Source organism: Carcharhinus amblyrhynchos, chromosome 3, assembly GCF_965287045.1.
Source record: "Carcharhinus amblyrhynchos chromosome 3, sCarAmb.v2.hapA, whole genome shotgun sequence".
NCBI classification, from domain to species: domain Eukaryota; kingdom Metazoa; phylum Chordata; class Chondrichthyes; order Carcharhiniformes; family Carcharhinidae; genus Carcharhinus; species Carcharhinus amblyrhynchos.
Genome location: NC_137326.1, coordinates 4608668 through 4630359, shown reverse-complemented (window position 1 = coordinate 4630359; position 21692 = coordinate 4608668). Strand labels below are relative to the sequence as shown.

At 47.7% G+C, this 21692-nt stretch overlaps 1 protein-coding gene across 2 annotated transcripts in view; it reads left to right on the top strand.

Moving 5' to 3' along the window:
- The window catches only part of LOC145363207 (monoglyceride lipase-like), a 75324-nt gene that overhangs the window by 44781 nt on the left and 8851 nt on the right, over positions 1 to 21692 (top strand). For both annotated transcript variants that reach the window (XM_080218641.1, XM_080218642.1), the window contains 2 exons: positions 12488 to 12598; positions 17429 to 17518. In XM_080218641.1, coding sequence (XP_080074767.1) covers positions 12488 to 12598; positions 17429 to 17518 — 201 coding nt within the window. The remainder of the gene's footprint in view (positions 1 to 12487; positions 12599 to 17428; positions 17519 to 21692) is intronic.

Below are 21692 nucleotides of genomic sequence, written 5' to 3'. Positions count from 1 at the left end.
ATCTGAAGGAAACCCACGCAGACATGGAGAGAATGTGCAAACTCTACACAGACAGTGACCCAAGGCCGGGAATCGAACCTGGGTTCCTGGTGCTGTGGGGCAGCAGTGCTAACCACTGTGCCACCGTGCCATCCTCAGTATAAAAGTATAAAAGCAAGGATGTTCTGTTAAGCCAGTGTAAGCAACTGGTTCAAGCTCAACTGGAGTGTCCAGATTTAGAAAGGATATGAAGGCATTGGAGAGAATACAGAGAAGGTTCGTGAGAATGATTCCAGGCATGGCAAACTTCAGCTACATACAAGACTGGAGAAATTGGAGGGGGGACAGGAATGGGGGATGGGGATGGGCTGTTTTCTTGGGGAAAAACAGTTGCGAGGAGATTTGATCAAAATGTTCAAATTCATGAGGGTTCTGGTCAGCGTCGATAGGGACACACTGTCCCCATTGGTGGAATTTACACTGCGTGAGAACAAGGGACTCGGGTTTAAGGTAATTAACAAGAGAAGCAATGATGCTGTGCAGCGATTGGTTAGGAACTGGAATAGAACATAGAACATTCCAGCGCAGTACAGGCCCTTCGGCCCTCGATGTTGCGCCAACCAGTGGAACCAATCTAATGACCCTCTAACCTAAACTATTCCAATGTTATCCATATGCCTATCCACCGACCATTTGAACACCCTTAAAGTTGGCGAGTCCACAACTGCTGCAGGCAGGGCATTCCACGCCCTTACTACCCTCTGAGTAAAGAACCTACCTCTGACATCTGTCTTATAACTACCAACCCTTAATTTAAAGCTATGTCCCCTCGTGTTAGCCATCACCATCCAAGGAAAAAGGCTCTCAATGTCCACCCTATCCAATCCTCTGATCATCTTGTATGCCTCAGTTAGGTCACCTCTTAACCTTCTTCTCTTGAACAAAAACAACCTCAAGTCCCTCAGCCTTTCCTCATAAGACCTTCCCACCAGACCAGGCAACATCCTGGTAAACCTCCTCTGCACCCTTTCCAATGCCTCCACATCTTTCTTACAATGCGGCGACCAGAACTGTACGCAATACTCCAAGTGCGGCCACACCAGAGTTTTGTACAGCTGTAACATGATCTCACGGCTCCGAAATTCAATCCCTCTACCAATAAAAGCTAACACACCGTACGCCTTCTTAACAACCTTATCAACCTGGGTGCCAACTTCCAGGGATCTATGCACATGTAGCTGCCTGAGAGTGCGGTGGAGTAAGATTCAATTGAGGCTTTCGAGAGGGAATGAGACTGTGATCCGAAAAGGAAATGTTGACAGAGATACAGGGAATGGGCCTGGGAATGGCATGCAGTGAATTGCTGGCCTCATTTTGAGTTGTCTACGATTTCACCTCTGCTGTTGTGGATGGTGATCCCACGACGCCGTGTGAAGAGGAACAGGGGAGTTTCCCTGTTGCCCTGGTCCTCAGGCAACATCACAGAAACAGACTATTTGGCCACTGTCGCATTCCAGTTTGCGGGATCTTGCTGTGCACAAATTGGTTGCAGCATTTCATACGCACTGGTTGGACTCACTCCAAGCACGAGGGAAGTGGATGTGACTATTGGAGGGCAATCATCTCTGCAGGAGGTCCTCAGGGGAGTGTCCGAGGCCCAACCATCTTCAGCTGCTTCATCAATGACCTTCCCTCCATTATAAGATCAGAAGTGGGGATGTTCGCCGATGATTGTATAATTCTCAGCACCATTCACCACTCCTCAGATACTGAGGCAGTCCATGTCCAAACACAGCAAAGCTATCAAAACACTCAGGTTTGGGCTGATAAGTGACAAATAACATCCATGCCATATAACTGTGATCATATCCAACAAGAGAGAGAGTCTAACCATCTCCCCTTAAAATTCAATAACATTACAATTGCTGAAACCCCCTCTGTCAACATTCTGGGGGTTACTATTGACCAGAAACCGACCGGGACCAGCTGCATATACACTGTGGCTACAAGAGTAGATCAGAATGCAGTGAGTAACTCACCTCTTGACTCCCCAAAGCCTATTCACTATCTACAAGGCACAAGTCAGGAGTGTGATGGAATGCTTGCCTGGGTGGGTGCGGCTCCAACAAAACTTGAGAAGCTTAACACCACCCAGAATAAAACACCCGCTTGACTGGCATCCCATCCACCCCCTTCAACATTCACTCCCTCCACCACCCATGCAGTGTGTACCATCTATGAGATACACTGCAGCAACTCACCAAGGTTCTTTTGACCTCACCTTCCAGACCCATCACCTCTACAACTTAGAAGGACAAGGGCAGCAGACACATCACCACCTGGTGGTTCCCCATCAAGCCACACACCCATCCTGATTTGGAAATATATTGGCTGTTCCTTTTTTTAATTCAGTTTGCGCGTCTTGGGCATCGCTGGCTGGCCAGCATTTATTGCCCTTTCCTAGTTGCCCTTGGAGGACAGTTGAGAGTCAACCACATTGCTGTAACTCTGGAGGCCAGACCAGATAAGGATGGCAGATTTCCTTCCCTAAAGGAATTTGTGAACCAGATGGGTTTTTCTGACAATTGACAATAGTGTCATGGCCATCAGTAGATTCTTAATTCCAGATATTTTCATTATTGAATTCAAATTCCAGCATCTGCCATGGTGGGATTTGAACCCGGGTCCCTAGAGCATTAGCTGATTCTGGATTAATATTCTAGCAATAATACCACTCGACCATTGCTGTCTGGGTCAAAATCCCAGAACTCCCTCCCTAAAGCATTGTGGGCATTCCTACATGAAATGGACTGCAGAGGTTCAAGAAAGTGAACAATCACCACCTTCTCAAGGGCAATTAGTCAGCGACACACACACACACGTGTCAAGAACAAACAAAATAATAACACTACAGAATCATATCTTACAAATAGCAGAATCACACTGCAATGCATTGACTTGGCTGGAAGCACTTTGATCCCTCAGAGCTCAGAGAGCTACACAAGTGTGCTTGTGTGCATCCCAAAGCATTAATTACTGTCCGTCCACACTAATTGCAGAGCAGAAAGCAGCCTGGTACAGCCTGTGACATGGAAATCATTCCACAATCCGGTCTCCATGATCACTCCCTCCTGCCCGGGATGGTCGGTCCCTGTTATTTGGGTTGGTGCACAAGAGAGTGTCCGTCAGTCACAGACAACCTGCCTTTTCTGTGGCACTGTTAGCAATTGGAAACAGCAAATGGAATTAACACTGCATTCAATTCACAGCCACTTCCCACTGGGAGCCACCACTTAACGATTAAGTTATCTTCTAATTAAACTTCGGGCCATTGGCGATACAACATTACTGTGTTAAAGTCAAAGTTTATTTATTCATCGCAATGTTAGGCTTACATTAACTTTACTCAGAGGGTCGTAAGGGCGGGGAGTGCCCTGCCTACAGACAACTTTAAGGGTGTTCAAATGGTCGGTGGATAGGCACATGGATAACATTGGAATAGTTTAGGTTAGAGGGTCGTTAGATTGGTTCCACTGGTCGGTGCAACATCGAGGGCCGAAGGGCCTGTACTGCGCTGGAATGTTCAATTAACACTGCAATGAAGCTACTGTGAAATTCCCCTAGCTACCGCACCCCGGTGCCTGTTCGGGTCAACGCACCTAACCAGCATGTCTTTCAGAATGTGAGAGGAAACAGGAGCACCCGGAGGAAACCCACGCAGACATGGGGAGAACATGCAAACCCCACACAGACAGTGGCCCAAGCCGGGAATCGAACCCTGGCCCCGGCGCTGTGAGGCAGCAGTGCTAACCACCGTGCCACCCTACTTGGTGGCATCTTGCTTGGTGTTTCCCCGTTGGACCGATGCGATGGCCCCATTATAAATCACGTCACTTTGTAAACAGAGCTGGAACAGTGAGGACGGGACAGGAGGTGTTTATCCTATCTTCCCTTGACCCCACACCCCACTGTAAAGGTGCCGCTGGTGTTTCTCATGGCAAAGAGGGCACTTGACTACCAGATGTAAAGCTGTGCCCACCAGCTTGGGATTTTTTTATTCTTGCACGAGATGAGATGGTGGGGCCACCGTTTATTGCCCTCGATAAGGTGGTGGTGAGCTGCCGCCTTGCATTGCTGCTCTCCCCGTGGTGTAGGTACACCCACAGTGCTGTTAGGGAGGGTTGACACCGCAGCAACAGAACTCGGCTGGATTTAATGCTCCCTGTCCAGCCAATGGGGTAGAACGTAGGAGGGTGAATTAGATTTAGCAGGTGGGCCTGCCTATCTCCCGATCTTTGCACCACTGCAAACCAATGCGGGGGAGGAATCGGGTAATGAATTCATCAGTGAGCCAATTGAACATAGACCATAGAACCCTACAGTGCAGAAAGAGGCCCTTCGGCCCATCGAGTCTGCACCGAACACAATCCCACTCAGGCCCTACCCCCATATATTATACCCACTAATCCCTCTAACCTACACATCCCTGGACACGAAGGGGCAATTTCTTAGCACGGCCAATCAACCTAACCCACACATCTTTGGACTGTGGGAGGAAACCAGAGTACCCGGAGGAAACCCACGCAGACACGAGGAGAATGTGCAAACTCCACACATTCAGTGACCCGAGCCGGGAATCGAACCCAGGACCCTGGAGCGGTGAAGCAGCAGTGCTAACCCACTGTGGTACCGTGCCGCCCTTTCTCTGCCGTAAAACTCTATGACTATGACACCAACCTTGTAGAGGAAGGTCACTGAATTCAAAAAAAAACTTTTCATTCAGAGAGCGGCTAGAATATGGAACACTCGGCTCTGTTCGAATTGTCATCTTCTTAGCCCGGGGACAGGGGGGTTATCTGTATCACTCACCCAGTGCTGCCTCGGTCAGGATAAGTCTCCTCAGTATGGACAAGGATTGAACCATCTGGTCCAAGTGGCTTGATGGCAAACTGCGGACATTAGCTTTTTCTTTCAATATGAAACACTGTCAGTACAAAGCTCATTCCAAATACCCCCAGAGCGTTGGAACTGAGAAGGAACTGCGTCTTCGCGATGGTTAGAACGTTTGCATGCTAAAGCAGCCGGCAGCATTCTACAAGCATCCTAACCTGCGGTGTCCAGCCACCCAGCACGTAGATTTGGTTGCTGATTGTGACTGCGGCGTGACATGCCAGAGGCAAAGGCAATGGCGCCACACTCCTCCACTGCCCCGTCTCCAGGGTGTACTTGTCCACGCAGTTTGTGATCATGTATTTACCCTTCAGCTTCATCTGGCCTCCAATGAGGTACAGGTACAAGCTGGGAATCGAACCCGGGACCCTGGAGCGGTGAAGCAGCCGTGCTAACCCACTGTGCCACCGTGCTGTCCTTTCCTGGTCTGACCTAAACGTGACTCCAGAGTCACAGCAATGTGCTTCACTCTTGACTGCCCCCCCGATACGCCCTAGTGAGACATTCTGTTCAAGGGTAACTAGGAACAGGCAAACAAATGGTGGCACCCCCCCCCCCCCCACCCCCCCGCTCCCCCCCCCCCCACCCCCCAGCGACGCCCACGGCAGAATAAATAAAACATAAATTCAAATGGAGCGGTTTAATAAATGCTGCATTTGTATGGAGCCTGGTGTAGATCTTTTCAAACTGGGGCCACACTGGGGAGCCGGAGTGGTGCCAGTTTGTCTACTGTTAGACAGTAAAGCAAAGGGGTAATGAGTGCAAATCACTCTCCCAAGACTGAGAGGTTTCTAAATGTAGATGGTTTTAATTCAGCTGGCGGCTGTGTGTGTGCGGACTGGGATTCTGTTTGAAATGTCCAACTCGCTCGCTTTGAAGTAAATCATTTAAGCTCTGGGGGAGATTAATTAGTGTAAACTATACAATTCAGGCATAGCAGGAATCTTAATGACTGAAGGATACATTTAGTTCAAACAGTGACACTGAGGGATGGTGAGTTTCCTCAGGATTGCTTCCAATCCCAGGTTACGCCCATGTCCCATTCCACATTCACACACAAAAACCCAGACTGTTAATTGCTCTCAGTTGGTGAGAGTCAGAGCAGACACGCCAGATTTCCTTAGCCTCCTGAGAAAGTTGAGACATGTTTAGGCTTTCTTAACTGTAGTGTCCGCGTGGAGGGACCAGGACAGGTTGTTGGTGATCTGAGCACCTGGAAATGTAAAGCTCTCGACCATTCCCACTTCATCCCCATTGATGCAGACAGAGGCATGTCTTCCACTACACTTCCTGGTCTTTATTTTTCTAAACAAAATCAAAATACTGTGGATTTTGTCGCGAACTTTACATTTCCAGGTGCTCAGATCACCAACAACCTGTCCTGGTCCCTCCACACGGACACTACAGTTAAGAAAGCCCAACAATGTCTCAACTTTCTCAGGAGGCTAAGGAAATCTGGCATGTCTGCTCTGACTCTCACCAACTGAGAGCAATTAATAGTCTGAGTTTGTGTGTGAATGTGGAGTGGGACATGGGCGTAACCTGGGATTGGAAGCAATCCTGAGGAAACTCACTCACTCTCCCATCCCTCAGTGTCACTGTTTGAACTAAATGCATCCTTCAGTCATTAAGATTCCTGCTATGCCCGAATTGTATAGTTTACACTAATTAATCTCCTTTGATTTTCCACAATAATCTTTGACGTGGCGCCTTATCAAATGCCTTCTGGAAATCCAGGTACACCACATCTAGAGGTTCCCCTTTATCCACAGTGCATGTGACTCCCTCAAACAATTCCATTAAAAGGGTTAAACCTGACTTTCCTTTCACTAAATCATGCTGACTCTTCCCGATTACCTTGAATTTATCGAAGTGCCTAGCTATAACCTCCTTAATGATTGACATAAACACCTTCCCCACAACAGACAGCAAGCTAACTGGCCAATAGTTTCTTATTTCCTGCCTCCTTCCCTTCTTGAATAGAGAGATTATATTTGCTACTTTCCAGTCTGATAGAACCTTTCCAGAATCAAACGAATTTTGGAAAATTAACACCAATGTATCTATTCCTTCATTAGCCACAGCTTTGAAGACCCTGAGATGAAGGCTATCAGGTCCTGAAGGCTTGTCAGCCAACACACATCTCCATCGATTTGCTCAGTACCGTTTCCCTAAAGTGATTGTAACTTCACCAAATTCCTCTCTCCCACTATCTCCCGAAATCCGGGCACAAGAAATATCTTTGAGCAGTAGGCATAATCAAAGTCAGTAACTCATTTCTCCCTGGGTAGAAATTTCACCTCCATCTTGATCTCAACTCCCTGTGCAAATTGTTGAGGAAAACCCCGACTCCGTCACAGGTCTCCAGGCACGCATTCACTCATTGCTGATTCATGATGGCAAGACTCCCAGAGACTGGAGTTCCTCCTGGTGGCAACTTGTTCACCACGCTGGCCCACTGTTCCACTTTCTTTCTCAAGACTCCCCTCATGATTATCGTGTTTCAACGTAACATCGTCACAAATCAACTTGCATAAACCACACACGTCCTGGGACTTACATCCTGAACCGCGTTGGCAGCTGAATGGCACATTCAGTAAAATTGGACCCAGATTTGAAAAAGCAAACTTTATCCCTGCATGGGATGCAAGTGTCACTGGCAAGGTCAGCACTTAATGTCCATCCATTAACTCAGTGTCCTGATAAGAACTCCCAGCCAGAAACATTGGGCGGTGGGATTTTACAGTCTCACCATAAGACATAGGAGCAGAATTAGGCCACTCAGCCCATCGAGTCTGCTCCGCCATTCAATCATGGCTGATAGTTTTCTCATCCCCATTCTCTTGCCTTTTCTCCAGAATCCCTGATCCCTGTATTGATCAAGAACTTGCGTCTTAAAGACACTCAATGACCCGGCCTCCACTGCCTTCTGCGGCAAAGAGTTCCGCAGATTCACCGCTCTCTGGCTGAAGAAATTCCTCCTCATCCCTGTTTTAAAGGATCGTCCCTTTAGCCTGAGGTTGTGCCCTCTGCTTCTAGCTTTTCCTACTAGTGGAAACATCTTCTCCGCATCTCTCTTGTCTTGAAACTGTAAAATCCCGCCCAGGGTCAACGGACCTTTCCATGGTCCATCCCTCATCCGCTCCGATTCCGTGGCAGGCAGGGTGGTAAAATTCTGACCATTAACTCCATTTCTCTCTCTGCAGAGGCTGTGTATTTCCAGCACTTTCTGTTTTTGTTTCAGATTTCTAACTCTTATAATAAGGTTGAAAGGAGATTTGACAAATGTGAGATGTCTAAACAGAGAGAGAGACTGTTCCCTTTGGTCTAAGGATTGAGAATGAGGGGGAACTGATTAAAGGTAATTGCCAAAAGAACCAGTGGGGACAGGAGGAAAACCTTACTTTATGCAGTGAGTGGCCAGGACCAGAATGCACTGTCTGAGAGTGTGGTGGAGACAGATTCACACAGTGAGTGGTTAGGGTCTGGAATGCACTGTCTGAGAGTGTGGTGGAGACAGATTCACACAGCGAGTGGTTAGGACCTGGAATGCACTGTCTGAGCGTATGGTGGAGACAGATTCACACAGTGAGTGGTTAGGATCTGGAATGCACTGTCTGAGAGTGTGGTGGAGACAGATTCACACAGTGAGTGGTTAGGATCTGGAATGTACTGTCTGAGAGTGTGGTGGAGACAGATTCACACAGCGAGTGGTTAGGATCTGGAATGTACTGCCTGAGAGTGTGGTGGAGCCAGGTTCACACAGCAAGTGGTTAGGATCTGGAATGTACTGTCTGAGAGTGTGGTGGAGACAGATTCACACAGCGAGTGGTTAGGATCTGGAATGCACTGTCTGAGAGTGCGGTGGAGACAGATTCACACAGCGAGTGGTTAGGATCTGGAATGTACTGCCTGAGAGTGTGGTGGAGCCAGGTTCACACAGCGAGTGGTTAGGATCTGGAATGTACTGTCTGAGAGTGTGGTGGAGACAGATTCACACAGTGAGTGGTTAGGATCTGGAATGCACTGTCTGAGAGTGTGGTGGAGACAGATTCACACAGCGAGTGGTTAGGATCTGGAATGCACTGTCTGAGAGTGTGGTGGAGACAGATTCACACAGTGAGTGGTTAGGATCTGGAATGCACTGTCTGAGAGTGTGGTGGAGACAGATTCACACAGTGAGTGGTTAGGATCTGGAATGTACTGTCTGAGAGTGTGGTGGAGACAGATTCACACAGCGAGTGGCTAGGACCAGAATTCACTGTCTGAGAGTGGGATGGAGACAGGACCACGCAGGGGTCGCAAAGGCAATTGGATAATTATCTGAAGAGAAATTATTGCAGTGCTGCAGGGAAGAGGCGGGGAAGTGGTAATGAGGTGGGCAGCTTTTCTGGAGAGCTGGTATCGATGGGACCAGCTGCGTGGCCTCTTGCATTGTAACCGTTTGATGGGTCTGTGATTCTGCCTGAACTATATTCTGCGTGAGATATTTTCTCCCTCACCTACTGCCTCCGTTCCTTTGACCTTAAATTTGTCCCCTCTCGCTGTCCATTCACCAGATAGTGGGATTTGTCTGTGCTGATTCCTCTTATTAGAAGCTTTGTGCCTCGCTGCAATAAACCTTTATCCAGTAAGCACTGATTAAAACCCCCCAGTGAGACCAGATCATTATAGTATAAATTAAAGCCAGACAATTTCACTTAGTGCCTGGGAATGAGCTGCTTCAGCGTGTGACAGTCGAACATTACCACCCGAGGCTGTTTAATTCAGATCCTGATATAGATTCATGTCTCGATGCTGGTGCTGCTCGGGGAATCGATACTGTATTTTTGTTCCTTTGTGTGCGGTGCAGGATGTACTGGGGGGGGTGGGGAGAAAGGAGGTGTGAGAAGCCCCCTGTCAGCATTAACACTGACACAGGGACCTGTTGGGTCGAGTGGACCATTTCCCTGCGGTGAATTCGAAGTGAAAATGGGAAAAGGTGCCTGGGGAAGGGAAGGAGCTGAACGAAAATCCGAATCCCCTGCAAACGATGCTAACGAAGATAAAAGCAAATTACTGCAGATTCTAACAAAGCTGTGTGTGTTTTACCAGTTCCATTATAAAGCGCCTGTGCCCATTGGGTATAGAAAGAATCTCTACAGTACAGAAAGAGGCCATTCAGCCCATCGAGTCTGCACCGACCACAACCCCACCCAGGCCCTATTCCCGTAACCCTACATATTTACCCTGCTGATCCCCCGACACTAAGGGGCAATTTCTTTAGCATGGCCAATCCGCACATCTTTGGACTGTGGGAGGAAACCGGAGCACCCGGAGGAAACCCACGCAGACACAGGGAGAACGTGCGAACTCCACATAGACAGTGACCCGAGGCTGGAATTGAACTTTGGTCCCTGGCGCTGTGAGGCAGCCGTGCTAACCCACTGTGCCACCATGCTGCACCTGGAACGGGAGTGTAGGAGGCAGGGTAGTGACTTCCAGTGGCCCAACCCTACCCGATGCCGGGTCCACCAATAAACTGGGATGAGCTCAGGGACACTGGGTATCAATTATGAGGACTGTGTGCGGTTTCTGGTCGCCACTCTACAGGAAGGGTGTGATTGCACTGGAGAGGGTGCAGAGGAGATTCGCCAGGATGGAGCCTGGTCTGGAGTGTTTCAGCTACAAAGAGAGGCTGGTGAGGCTGGGGTTGTTCTCCTCAGAGCAGAGAAAGCTGAGGGCGGACCTGATCGAGGTGCACTGAGGGACAGAGATAGGGTGGAAAGGAAGGCACTTTTTCCATTAGTAGAGTGGCCAATAACTGGGGGCGTAGATTTAAGATAAAATTTTGATTTGATTTGATTTATTATTGTCACGTGTATTAATATACATTGAAAAATATTGTTTCTGTGCGCTATAAAGACAAAGCATACCATTCATAGAGAAGGAAATGAGAGAGTGCAGAATGTAGTGTTACAGTCATAGCGAGGATGTAGAGGAAAGTCAACTTAATGCGAGGTAGGTTCATTCAAAAGTCTGACAGCAGCAGGGAAGAAGCTGTTCTTGAGTCGGTTGGTACATGGACCTCAGACTTCTGTATCTGTTTCCCCATGGAAGAAGGTGGGAGAGAGAATGTCCGGGGTGCGTGAGGTCTTTAATTATACTGGCTGCTTTTCTGGGGCAACGGGAAGTGTAGACAGAGTCAGTGGATGGGAGAAGGTCAAAGGTTAAGGGGGGGGGTTGCTGGGAGTCTGGAACTCACTGCCTGAAATGGTGGTTTAATCCGAAACTCTCATAACGTTTAAGAAATATATTATCTGGGCTGCCATAACCTGCGAGGCTGTGAACCAAATGCTGAAAAATGGGTTTAGATTTATGTTGACCAGCATGGACATGGTGGGCCGAATGGCCTCTTGTGCTCTCTCATCTTTAAGACCTATCAGTGACTAAGCTTTGGGTCACCTGACCTTATATCTCCATATGAAACTCAGAGCTAAGTTTTCTTTGATTACACTCATGGTTACTATCTTAAAGGTGCTATATAAATGCACGTTGTTGTTAAGGGGGGGGAGCTAACTGTGCGGGATGTTAATCTGGGCTGTCCATTCTCTACTGTCCCTTTCCCACTGCTCATCAGGAATAGAACTGAATCAAGTTGCTCCCTGGGTGAGAATATCCCAGTGCGGACCAGGAATCATAGCTCAACCCTTTCACCTTCCCCCCATCCCACCCAAATCCCTGCAGCCTCACACTGTGTGGAGTCGCACCTCACACACACACAGAGCTGTCATTTGCTCACCTGACAACATTAAGGATTTTGCATGAGGAAGGATATACTGGCACTTGGAAAGGGTTCAGAGGAGATTCACCAGAGTTGAGAAGGTTTGACCTGATTTGATTTGATTTCTTATTGTCACATGTATGAACATACAATGAAAAGTATTGTTTCTTGCACGCTATACGGACAAAACATATCGTTCATAGAGAAGGAAACGAGAGAGAGCAGCTTGTAGTGTTACAGTCATAGTTAGAGTGTAGGAAAAGATCAACTTAAAGCGAGGTAAGTCCGTGGCTTATGGGTTGGCTTATGAGGAGAGACTGAGTAGACTGGGACTATACTCATTGGAATTCAGAAGCGTGAGGGGAGATCTTACAGAAACGTGTAAGATTATGAAGGGGATAGATGAGATAGAAGCAGGGAGGTTGTTTCCAATGGTGTGCAAAACCAGAATTAGGGGCCATAGCCCCAAAATAAGGGGGAGCAGATTTAGGATTGAGTTGGGGAGGAACTTCTTCACCCAAAGGGTTGTGAATCTGTGGAATTCTCTGCCCAGTGAAGCAGTTAAGACTCCCTCATTGAATGTTTTTAAGGCAAGGATAGATACATTTTTGAACAGTAAAGGAATTAAGCGTTATGATGAGCAGGTAAGTGGAGCTGAGTCCACAAAAATATCAGCCATGATCTTATTGAGTAGCGGAGCGGGCTCGAGGGGCCAGATGGCCGATTCCTGCTCCGAGTTCTTAAGTTCTTACGATGGTGGGTGTTGTTGTAACTCTGCCTCCTCTTGTGTTTCAGGGAGGGTTGATGGCAATCTACGTGGTGCATGAGAGACCGGACGACATTGCTGGAGTTATTTTTGTCGCGCCCTTGGTGCTAATGAATCCTGAGTCAGCCACGCCTCTGAAGGTAAAAAGATCCTGAACTCTTCATTCAAGGAATCTCATCCCCCCCTGGTGGTTTTCACCAATTCCCAGTCCCCGTTGCCAAAGGCCCCCACTCCTTGGTTGGATTCTGTTCCACTGGCAGCCAGTCGGAACCAGGAACACGGGATCCCCCTCTTCTTCCTGACTGGGGCACTCCTTCCCACAAGGTGGCACTGCCAAATCTTGTTGGTCAGATTGAGTGTTGCTTGTCCGAAAGCCACTCTCTCCAGCAGGACTCACTGCCTGCCTGGCCTTACGCTGAATGTAGCACTTTCTGCTGCTCCCCCAACAAAATCTATTCCTTTCCCAATTTATTCATCTTTTTGTGAGACGAGGGCATCGTTGGCTGGGCCAGTATTTATTGCCCATCCCTAGTTGCCCCAGGAGGGCAGTTGAGAGTCAACCACATTGCTGTGGCTCTGGAGACACATGTAGGCCAGAACGGGTAAGGACGGCAGATTTCCTTCCCTGAAGAACATTAATGAACCAGATGTTTTTTTTCAACAACAGTTTCATGGTCATCAGTAGATTCTTAATTTCAGATTTTTTAAATTGAATTCAAATTCCGCTGTCTGCTGTGATGGGATTCGCAACGCAGGTCTTGCTTTAGGATCTCTGGATGCTAGTCCAGTGACAATGCCACTGCGCCACTGCCTCCCCCGGTGGGGAACAGCAGCCTGTGATTGGAGAAGCAGCTCTTTGTAGACTCTTTCTCTTCACCGCAGAGACTGGGCGACATTGCTGGAGTTATTTTTGTGTTTTGAGCGCTGGTTCCATGCAGCTGAATAGACAGGCGATGGTAGACTGGTTATTGGCCCGTGGGTTAGACAAGCCTGCCTGAATCCTCGGAATGTGTCAGACTGCCTCTTGGACCCAATAAAGCTGCAATACAGATGGAAATCCTGCAGTTATGGAAAGCCTTGTGTCTCACAGAGCATTGTAAAGCTGGTTATGTACAATCAATTGCACTGAACTGCGATGACTGTTAATATGCTGACACGAGTGATAATCAATCTACAAGAGTGTTGAATATCATTGAAAGGAAAGACATGTTGTTGAAGTTTTCCATTCTGCACTCATCAGGACAAACACAAGAATGCCAAATTTCAAATGATCACAACAACCTATACCACAGGGTGATGGTATGAAATGAGGCATTCTGGTCTTTGTCCTAATGAGTGCAAGATGTAAAACTTTGGCAGCATGTCTCTCTTTTCAGCAATATTCAAGTTCTGCATTAACACCCAAGAAGTTTGACACCATCCAGGACAAAGCAGCCCCGCTTGATTGGCACCACATCCATAAATATCCACTCCCTCCACCATCAACGCTCAGTAGCAGCAGTGTGTACTATCTACAAGATGCACTGCAGCAATTCACCAAAGATCCTCAGACAGCACCTCCCAAACCCACGTCCACTTCCATCTAGGAGGACAAGGGCAGCAGATACATGGAAACACCTGCAAGTTCCCCTCCAAGCCACTCATCATCTTGACTTAAAAATATATCGCCGTTCCTTCACAGTCACTGAGTCAAAATCCTGGAATTCCCTCCCTAATGGCATTGTGGGTCAACCCACAGCACGCGATTCAAGAAGGCAGCTCACCACCACCTTCTCAAGGGCAACTAGGAATGGGCAATAAATGCTGGATAGTAAACTCACTAGCTTTCGGGGTTAGCCCCTTCATCAGGTGACCTTCGTCACCTGACGAAGGGGCTAACCCGAAAGCTAGTGAGTTTACTATCAAATAAATCGGTTGGACTGAAACCTGGTGTTGCCAGACTTTTTACTGTGTTTACCCCAGTCCAACGCCGGCACACCCACATCAATAAGTGCTGGCCCAGCCAGCGACACCCATGTCCCAGGATGAACTTTTTAAAAATGAGCGACCGTAAAAGTAATGATTTCTGGGATGTGGGAACCACGACTAAAGCTGGGCATTTGTTACCCACCTCCTGGCTGCCTCGAGACGGTGGTGGTATTTTATTCCATAACGTGCGGTTGTTGGATCCTGGAAAATCCAGGACGGTGAGGAATCAGTAACATTGGTGTGGGCACTGGCATTGCATGGAGGTCGTGAATGTAGCCCAGTCCATCACACGAGCCAGCCTCCCATCCATTGACTCTGTCTACACTTCCCGCTGCCTCTGAAAAGCAGCTAGCTAATTAAGGACCCCATGTACCCCGGACATTCTCTCTTCCACCTTCTTCCTTCGGGAAAAAGATACAAAAGTCTGAGGTCATGTACCAACCGACTCAAGAACAGCTTCTTCCCTGCTGCTGTCGGACTTTTGAATGGACCGACCTCGCAATAAGTTTCTGTACACCTGAGCTATGACTGTGACATTCTGCACTCTTTATGTTCTCTATGAATAGTATGCTTTATCTGTATAGCGCACAAGATACAATACTTTTCACTGTACGTTAATACATGTGACAATAACAAATCAAATCGAAATGTAGGCAGTGCCACATGATGATGGCAGACTTCCTTCCCCTTGTTGGAACAGCTGGGCTTTTATGACAGCCTAACTTTCGTGTTAAGGACCTTTACCAAGGCCAAATTTTTATTTCCAGGATTTTTAAAAAAGAAATATGAATCCAAATTTTCATAGCCCCAGTCCGGGTGGGAATTGAACCTAGAGGGCAGGATTTTCCAGCCACACTCACCCCGAAACCGGAATTTCCCACTCGAGGTCAATGGACATTCCCATGGTCCGCCCCCTCTCCATTATAATTCCCGTTGAACAGGAAAATTCACCCAGATTCTCTGAATTGTTAATCCAGTCCAGCCACCTGAATACATTCTCACAGAGTGCCACTAAAATGAAAAGCAGATGGCACTAAAATAGGTGGTATTGTAGACAGTGAGGAAGGTTAGCAGAAATTGCAGCTGGATTGTGATCAGCTGGGGAAATGGACCGAGAAATGGCAAATGGAGTTCGATACAGATATGTGTGAGGTGCTGCATTTTGGAAAGTCAAATCGGGGCAGGACTTTCACGGTGAATGGTAGGACCTTAGGGAGTATCAGGGAACAGAGGGGTCTTGGAGCTCAGGTGCATGGTTCTCTAAAGGTAGACTCACAGGGCATGCTGGCCCTCATCGGTCAGGGTGTGGAGATGCCGGCGTTGGACTGGGGTAGTCACAATATGAAGTCTCACAACACCAGGTTAAAGTCCAATGGGTTTATTTGGTAGTACGAGCTTTCGGACTTTAACCTGGTGTTGTGAGACTTCTTCCTTCATCAGTGAGGGCATTGAGTATGGAAGTTGAGAAGTTATGTTGAGATTGTACAGGATGTTGGTGAGGTCGCACCTGGAGTATTGTGTTCAGTTTTGGTCGCCTCGCTGTAGGAAAGATGTTATTAAACTGGAGAGAGCGCAGAAGAGATTTATAAGGATGTTGCCAGGATTCAAGGACTTACAGGCAGAGATTGGACAGGCTAGAACCTTTTTCTTTAGAGTGTAGGAGACTGAGGAGTGATCTTATGGAGGTGTATAAGATCATGAGAGTCATGATGTGGCGATGCCGGCATTGGACTGGGGGAAACACAGTAAGAAGTCTCACAACACCAGGTTAAAGTCCAACAGGAGCCCACTCAACTGACGAAGGGGAAAAGCCCCGAAAGCTAGTGGCTTTTGCTACCAAACAAACCTGTTGGACTTTAACCTGGTGTTGTCTTACTAAGATCATGAGAGGCATGGATAGGGTGAATGCACTCAGTCTTTTTCCCAGGGCTGGAGAATCGAGGACCAGAGGGCAGAGGTTTGAGTTACAAGAGGAAAGAGTTAATGGGAACTCGAGGAGTAACTTTTTTACAGAGAGGGTGGTACGTGTGTGGAGTTGCCAGAGGGACGTTATTGAGGCACGGACATTAAAGGCCTTTGGACAGATACACGGATTGGAAGGGTTTAGAGGGATACGGGCCAAATGCAGGCAAAAAGGGGACGGCATGGGCCAGTTTGGGCCGAAGGGCCTCTCTCCGTGCCACAGATTCTATGATTCGATGAAACAGCAATGAAGTTGGTATTTTGTTTTAGAGAAAGGTTAATGGGGGTTGAGGGAGGAATATTGGTTGGAACACAGCGAGGAAAACCCTACGTAATTAAAAGCAAATTACAGCAATGCTGGAATCTGAAACCAAGAGAGAGAATGCTGGAAAATCTCAGCAGGTCTGGGCAGCATCTGTAAGGAGAGAAAAGAGCTGACGTTTCGAGTCCAGACGACCCTTTGTTAAAGCTTTGAAAATCCTACTCTGCTTTCCGTTTGTATCTGGAGATATGAAACAATGCGCTCTGGACAACATGGGGAATCAGCCGCGATCGTGTTCCAGAGTTCAAAAGTGAGATTAGTGCTGTCCAGGGGGAGGCAGGTGGGGGTTTGATGTCTGGGGCGCTGATCGGCCGAGGGGATGGGAGAGGGTACGTCTGGGGGGTCCCGACATAGGGAGTGATGGGGCCTGATGCCCGTGATGGGGGGGAGGGAGGAAGGGTGAGGGGGGTTGACCGGAGATCTCCCAGAACATTGTGCACACTGTGCATACCCAGTACAAGAGGAGATCGGGGTACCTGCGCAACGGCACCCTCTAGAGCTCCGCAACCAGCTTCACCAGCCAGTGTGATTAGGCTCCGCCCCAACCCCTACTGGCGAGAATCACATCCTGCCACCTTTTTATGACCAAGTGCCATAAGATTGCATTTTTAACTTGCCCAAAAAAATGTTCATTTCTCGCTCATTCAGCGCTTAGAATTTTGTTCTTAAAATTCCGCTGTTGGACTTACTTGGACTTATTTTCCTTTTCCCACCCAAGGTGTTCTGTGCCAAAGTGTTGGATCACATACTGCCAAATATCTCCTTGGGGTACATGGATCCACATTTAATTTCAAGAGAAGAAAAGGAGGTGGGTTTGCGATGATCTATTCCTTTCCTTACATTTGAATAATGAATTGAATGGGCTCTATTTGATGTCTGAATCAAGTTCATCAGCTTTTCACCACCACATCGTGAACCAATTCTTAAGGGGATTGACAGGGTAAATGCTGAGAGGATGTTCCCCCTCATGAGAGAGTTTATGATCAGAGGACTTAGTCTCACAGTAAAGGGCATCAATTTAACACTGAGATGCAGAAGAATTCCTTCAATTTGAGGGTTGAGAGTCTTTGGAACTCTTTGTCACTGAGAGCTGTGGGGTCAGAGTCCTTGTGTATATTTAAGGATGAGGTAGGTAGATTTTTGATCAGTGAGGGAATCAAGGCTTACTGGAAAATATAGGGGAGGTGATGGCTTAGTGGTATTATCGCTAGCCTATTAATCCAGAAACTCAGCTCATGTTCTGGGGTCCCGGGTTCGAATCCCGCCACGGCAGATGGTGGAATTTGAATTCAGTAAAAAAATCTGGAATTAGGAGTCTACTGATGACCATTAAAACATTGTCAATTGTCGGAAAAACCCGTCAGGTTTACTAATGCCCTTTAGGGAAAGAAATCTGCTGACTTGACCTAGTCTGGCCTACATGGTGGTGGATGAGGGGAATCGGCTGCCGTAGGTGGTGGTGGAGGCGAACTCGTTGGGGTCTTCTAAGAGACTTCTGGATGAGTAGATGGGATTGAAGCTTATAGGTAGGCCTAGTAGGTGGGGATATGATCAGCGCAACTTGTGGGCCGAAGGGCCTGTTTGTGCTTTGGTTTCCTATGTTCTACGTGACTCCAGAGCCACAGCAATGTGTTTGACTCTTAACTGCCCTCTGAACAAGGGCACCAAGGGATGGGTAATAAATGCTGGCCCAGCCAACGACGCCCATGTCCCCATGAAGGAAGTAAAAAAAAAACAAGGTCTCTTCTGCAGATGTCACCCTTGCTGTGTTGACCTGGTTCCCTCAGAGTTCCTGCACTATCTCCTCAGGCAGAGGTGTTGGGAATCCTCCATTCGGTCTATAAATCCGAGGACTTTGGTAGGAATAATGGTAGGAAGGACTATTTCTTACGTGGCGAAAAACTGCATCAGGCGACGGTGCAGACGGACCTCGGGGTCCTTGTGCATGAGTCGCAAAAACCCAGCCTGCAGGTACAGCAGGTGGTCAGGAAGGCGAATGGGATGCTGGCCTTCATAGCGAAGGGGATTGAATATAAAAGTAGGGAGGTCTTGCTGTGGCTGTATAGGGCATTGGTGAGGCCGCAGCTGGAGTACTGTGTGCAGTTTTGGTCGCCGCACTTACGCAAGGGTATTTTGGCCTTGGAGGGAGTGCAGAGGAGGTTTACTAGGCTGATACCGGAGTTGAGGGGGTTGAGCTATGAGGAGAGGCTGAATAAACTAGGCTTGTACTCGTTAGAGTTTAGAAGAATGAGGGGAGATCTCATTGAGACGTATAAGATGATGAATGGGATGGATAGGATAGAGGTGGAGAGACTCTTCCCGCTCAGAAAGGACAGTAGGACTAGGGGGCACAGCCTCAAGATAAAGGGGGGACGGTTTAGAACGGAGTTGAGGAGGAACTTCTTCACTCAAAGGGTGGTGAATCTCTGGAATTCTCTGCCCGTTGAAGTGGTGGAGGCTGCCTCGCTAAATATTTTTAAGACGCGGGTTGATGGGTTTTTGATGAGAGAGGGGATTAAGGGTTATGGGGAGAGGGCGGGAATGTGGAACTGAGCCACGACAGATCAGCCATGATCTTATTGAATGGTGGGGCAGGCTCGAAGGGCTAGATGGCCGACTCCTGCTCCTATTTCTTATGTTCTTATGACAAGCTCCTCATTCCAGGGATCATCCTTGTGAACCTCCTCTGGATCCTTTCCAAGGCCAGCACATCCTTCCTTAGATACGGGGCCCAAAACTGCTCACAAGACTCGAAATGGGGTCTGACCAGAGCCTTATACAGCCTCAGAAGTACATCCCTGCTCTTGTATTCTAGTCCTCTCGACATGAATGCTAACATTGCATTTTGCCTTCCTAACTGCCGACTAAACCTGTACGTTAACCTTAAGAGAATTTTGAATAATGATTCCCAAGTCACTTGGTGTTTCTGATTTCCTAAGCATTTTCCCATTTAGAAAATAGTCTATGCCTCCATTTCTCCTTCCAAAGTGCATAACCTCACACTTTCCCACATTGTCAACATGGATGTTTGAAAGGAAAATCATGTTTGACAAACCTTCTGCAGTTTTTTTGAGGATGTAACTAATAGGATGCATTGAATGTATTCAAGAGGCGGCTGGATACAGCACTTGGGGCGAATGGGATTAAAGGTTATGGGGAGAAAGCAGGATTAGGCTATTGAGTTGGATGATCAGCCATGATTGTAATGAATGGTGGAGCAGGTGTGAAGGGCCAAATGGCCTCCTCCTGCTCCTATCTTCTCCGTTTCTATGTTTCTGTGATGAGGGTGAACCAGTAGATGTGGTGTACCTGGATTTTCAGGAAGCTTTTAATAAAGTGTGAAAAAAGAGGTTAATGAGCAAAATTAAAGAGCGTGGGATTGGGAGTAATATATTGGCACGGATTGAGAATTGGTTAGCAACAGGGAGTGGGAATAAATGGGTCTTTTTCAGTTGGCAGGCAGTGATTAGTGGGTATTCACAATATACAATTAGTGGGTATTCACAATATACATCAATGATCTGGACGAGGGAACCAAATGTAACATTTTCAAGTTTTCTCGACAAAAAACCTGGAGGGAATGTGAGTGGTGAGGAGGATGTTCAGAGGTTTAGATGTTGAGTCTTTGGGCAAATACATGGCAGATTCATAATGTAGATAAATGTGAAGTTATCCACTTCAGACAGAGAAACAGAATGGCAGAGTATTATTTTAATGGTGATAGATTGGAAAATGTTGACATACAACAGGAACTATCACAGAATCATAGAACCCTACAGTGCAGAAAGAGGCCCTTCGGCCCATCGAGTCTGCACCGACCACAATCCCACCCAGGTCAGACCCCCATATCCCTACACATTTACCCACTAATCCCTCTAACCTACATATCCCAGGACTCTAAGGGGCAATTTTAGCGTGGCCAATCAACCTAACCCGCACATCTTTGGACTGTGGGAGGAAACCGGAGCACCCGGAGGAAACCCACGCAGACACGAGGAGAATGTGCAAAGTCCACACAGACAGTGACCCGAGCCGGGAATCGAACCCAGGTCCCTGGAGCTGTGAAGCCACAGTGCTAACCCACTGTGCTACCGTGCCGCCCTAGATGTCCTAGTAAACAAGTCACTGAAAGCAGTCAAGCAGATAGAGCAAGCAATTAGAAATGCAAGTGGTATGTTGGCCTTCATTGCAAGAAGACTTGAGTACAGGAGCAAGGATGTCTTATTGGATCTGACTGAGGCCTTGGTGAGGTCACTCCTGGAGATTTGGGTGCAGTTTTGGTCTCTCTATCTCAGAAAGGATGTACTTGCCACAGAGAGAGTGCAGCGATGCTTTATTAGACTGATTCCTGGGATGGCGTACGAGGAGAGATTGAGTTGATTGGAGCTGTATTCACTGGAGTTTAGAAAAAAAGGAGGGGATCTCGTGAAACGTATCAAACTCTAACGGGGCTGGATTCAGGAATGTTGTTTCCCCTGGCTGGGAGTGACTAGAAGAGGGTAACAGTCTCAGAGTACAGGGAGACCACTTAGGGCTGAGACGAGGAGAGGTTTCTTCACTCAGAGGGTGGTGAACCTGTGGAATTCTCTACCACAGAAAGCTGTGGAGGCCAAGTATATCTAAAAGGGAAATCGATAGCTTTCTAAGCTGTAAAGGTGTCAAGGGGTTTGGGGAGAGCAGGAGTGTGGCATTGAGATAGAGGTTAGGTTGATTGGCCATGCTAAGAAATTGGCCCTTAGTGTCCAGGGTAGCGGAGGTTAGAGGGAATAGTGGGTATAGGGATATGGGGTAGGGTCTGGGTGGGATTGTATTTGGTGCAGACTTGATGGGCTGAAGGGCCTCTTTCTGCACTGTAGGGTTCTATAATTCTATAGAACATGATCATGTTGAACGGCGGAACAGGTTTGAAGGGCCAAATGGCCTACTTCTATTTCCCATGTTTCTGTGTTTTTTTTTATTCATTCATGGGACGTGGGTGTCGC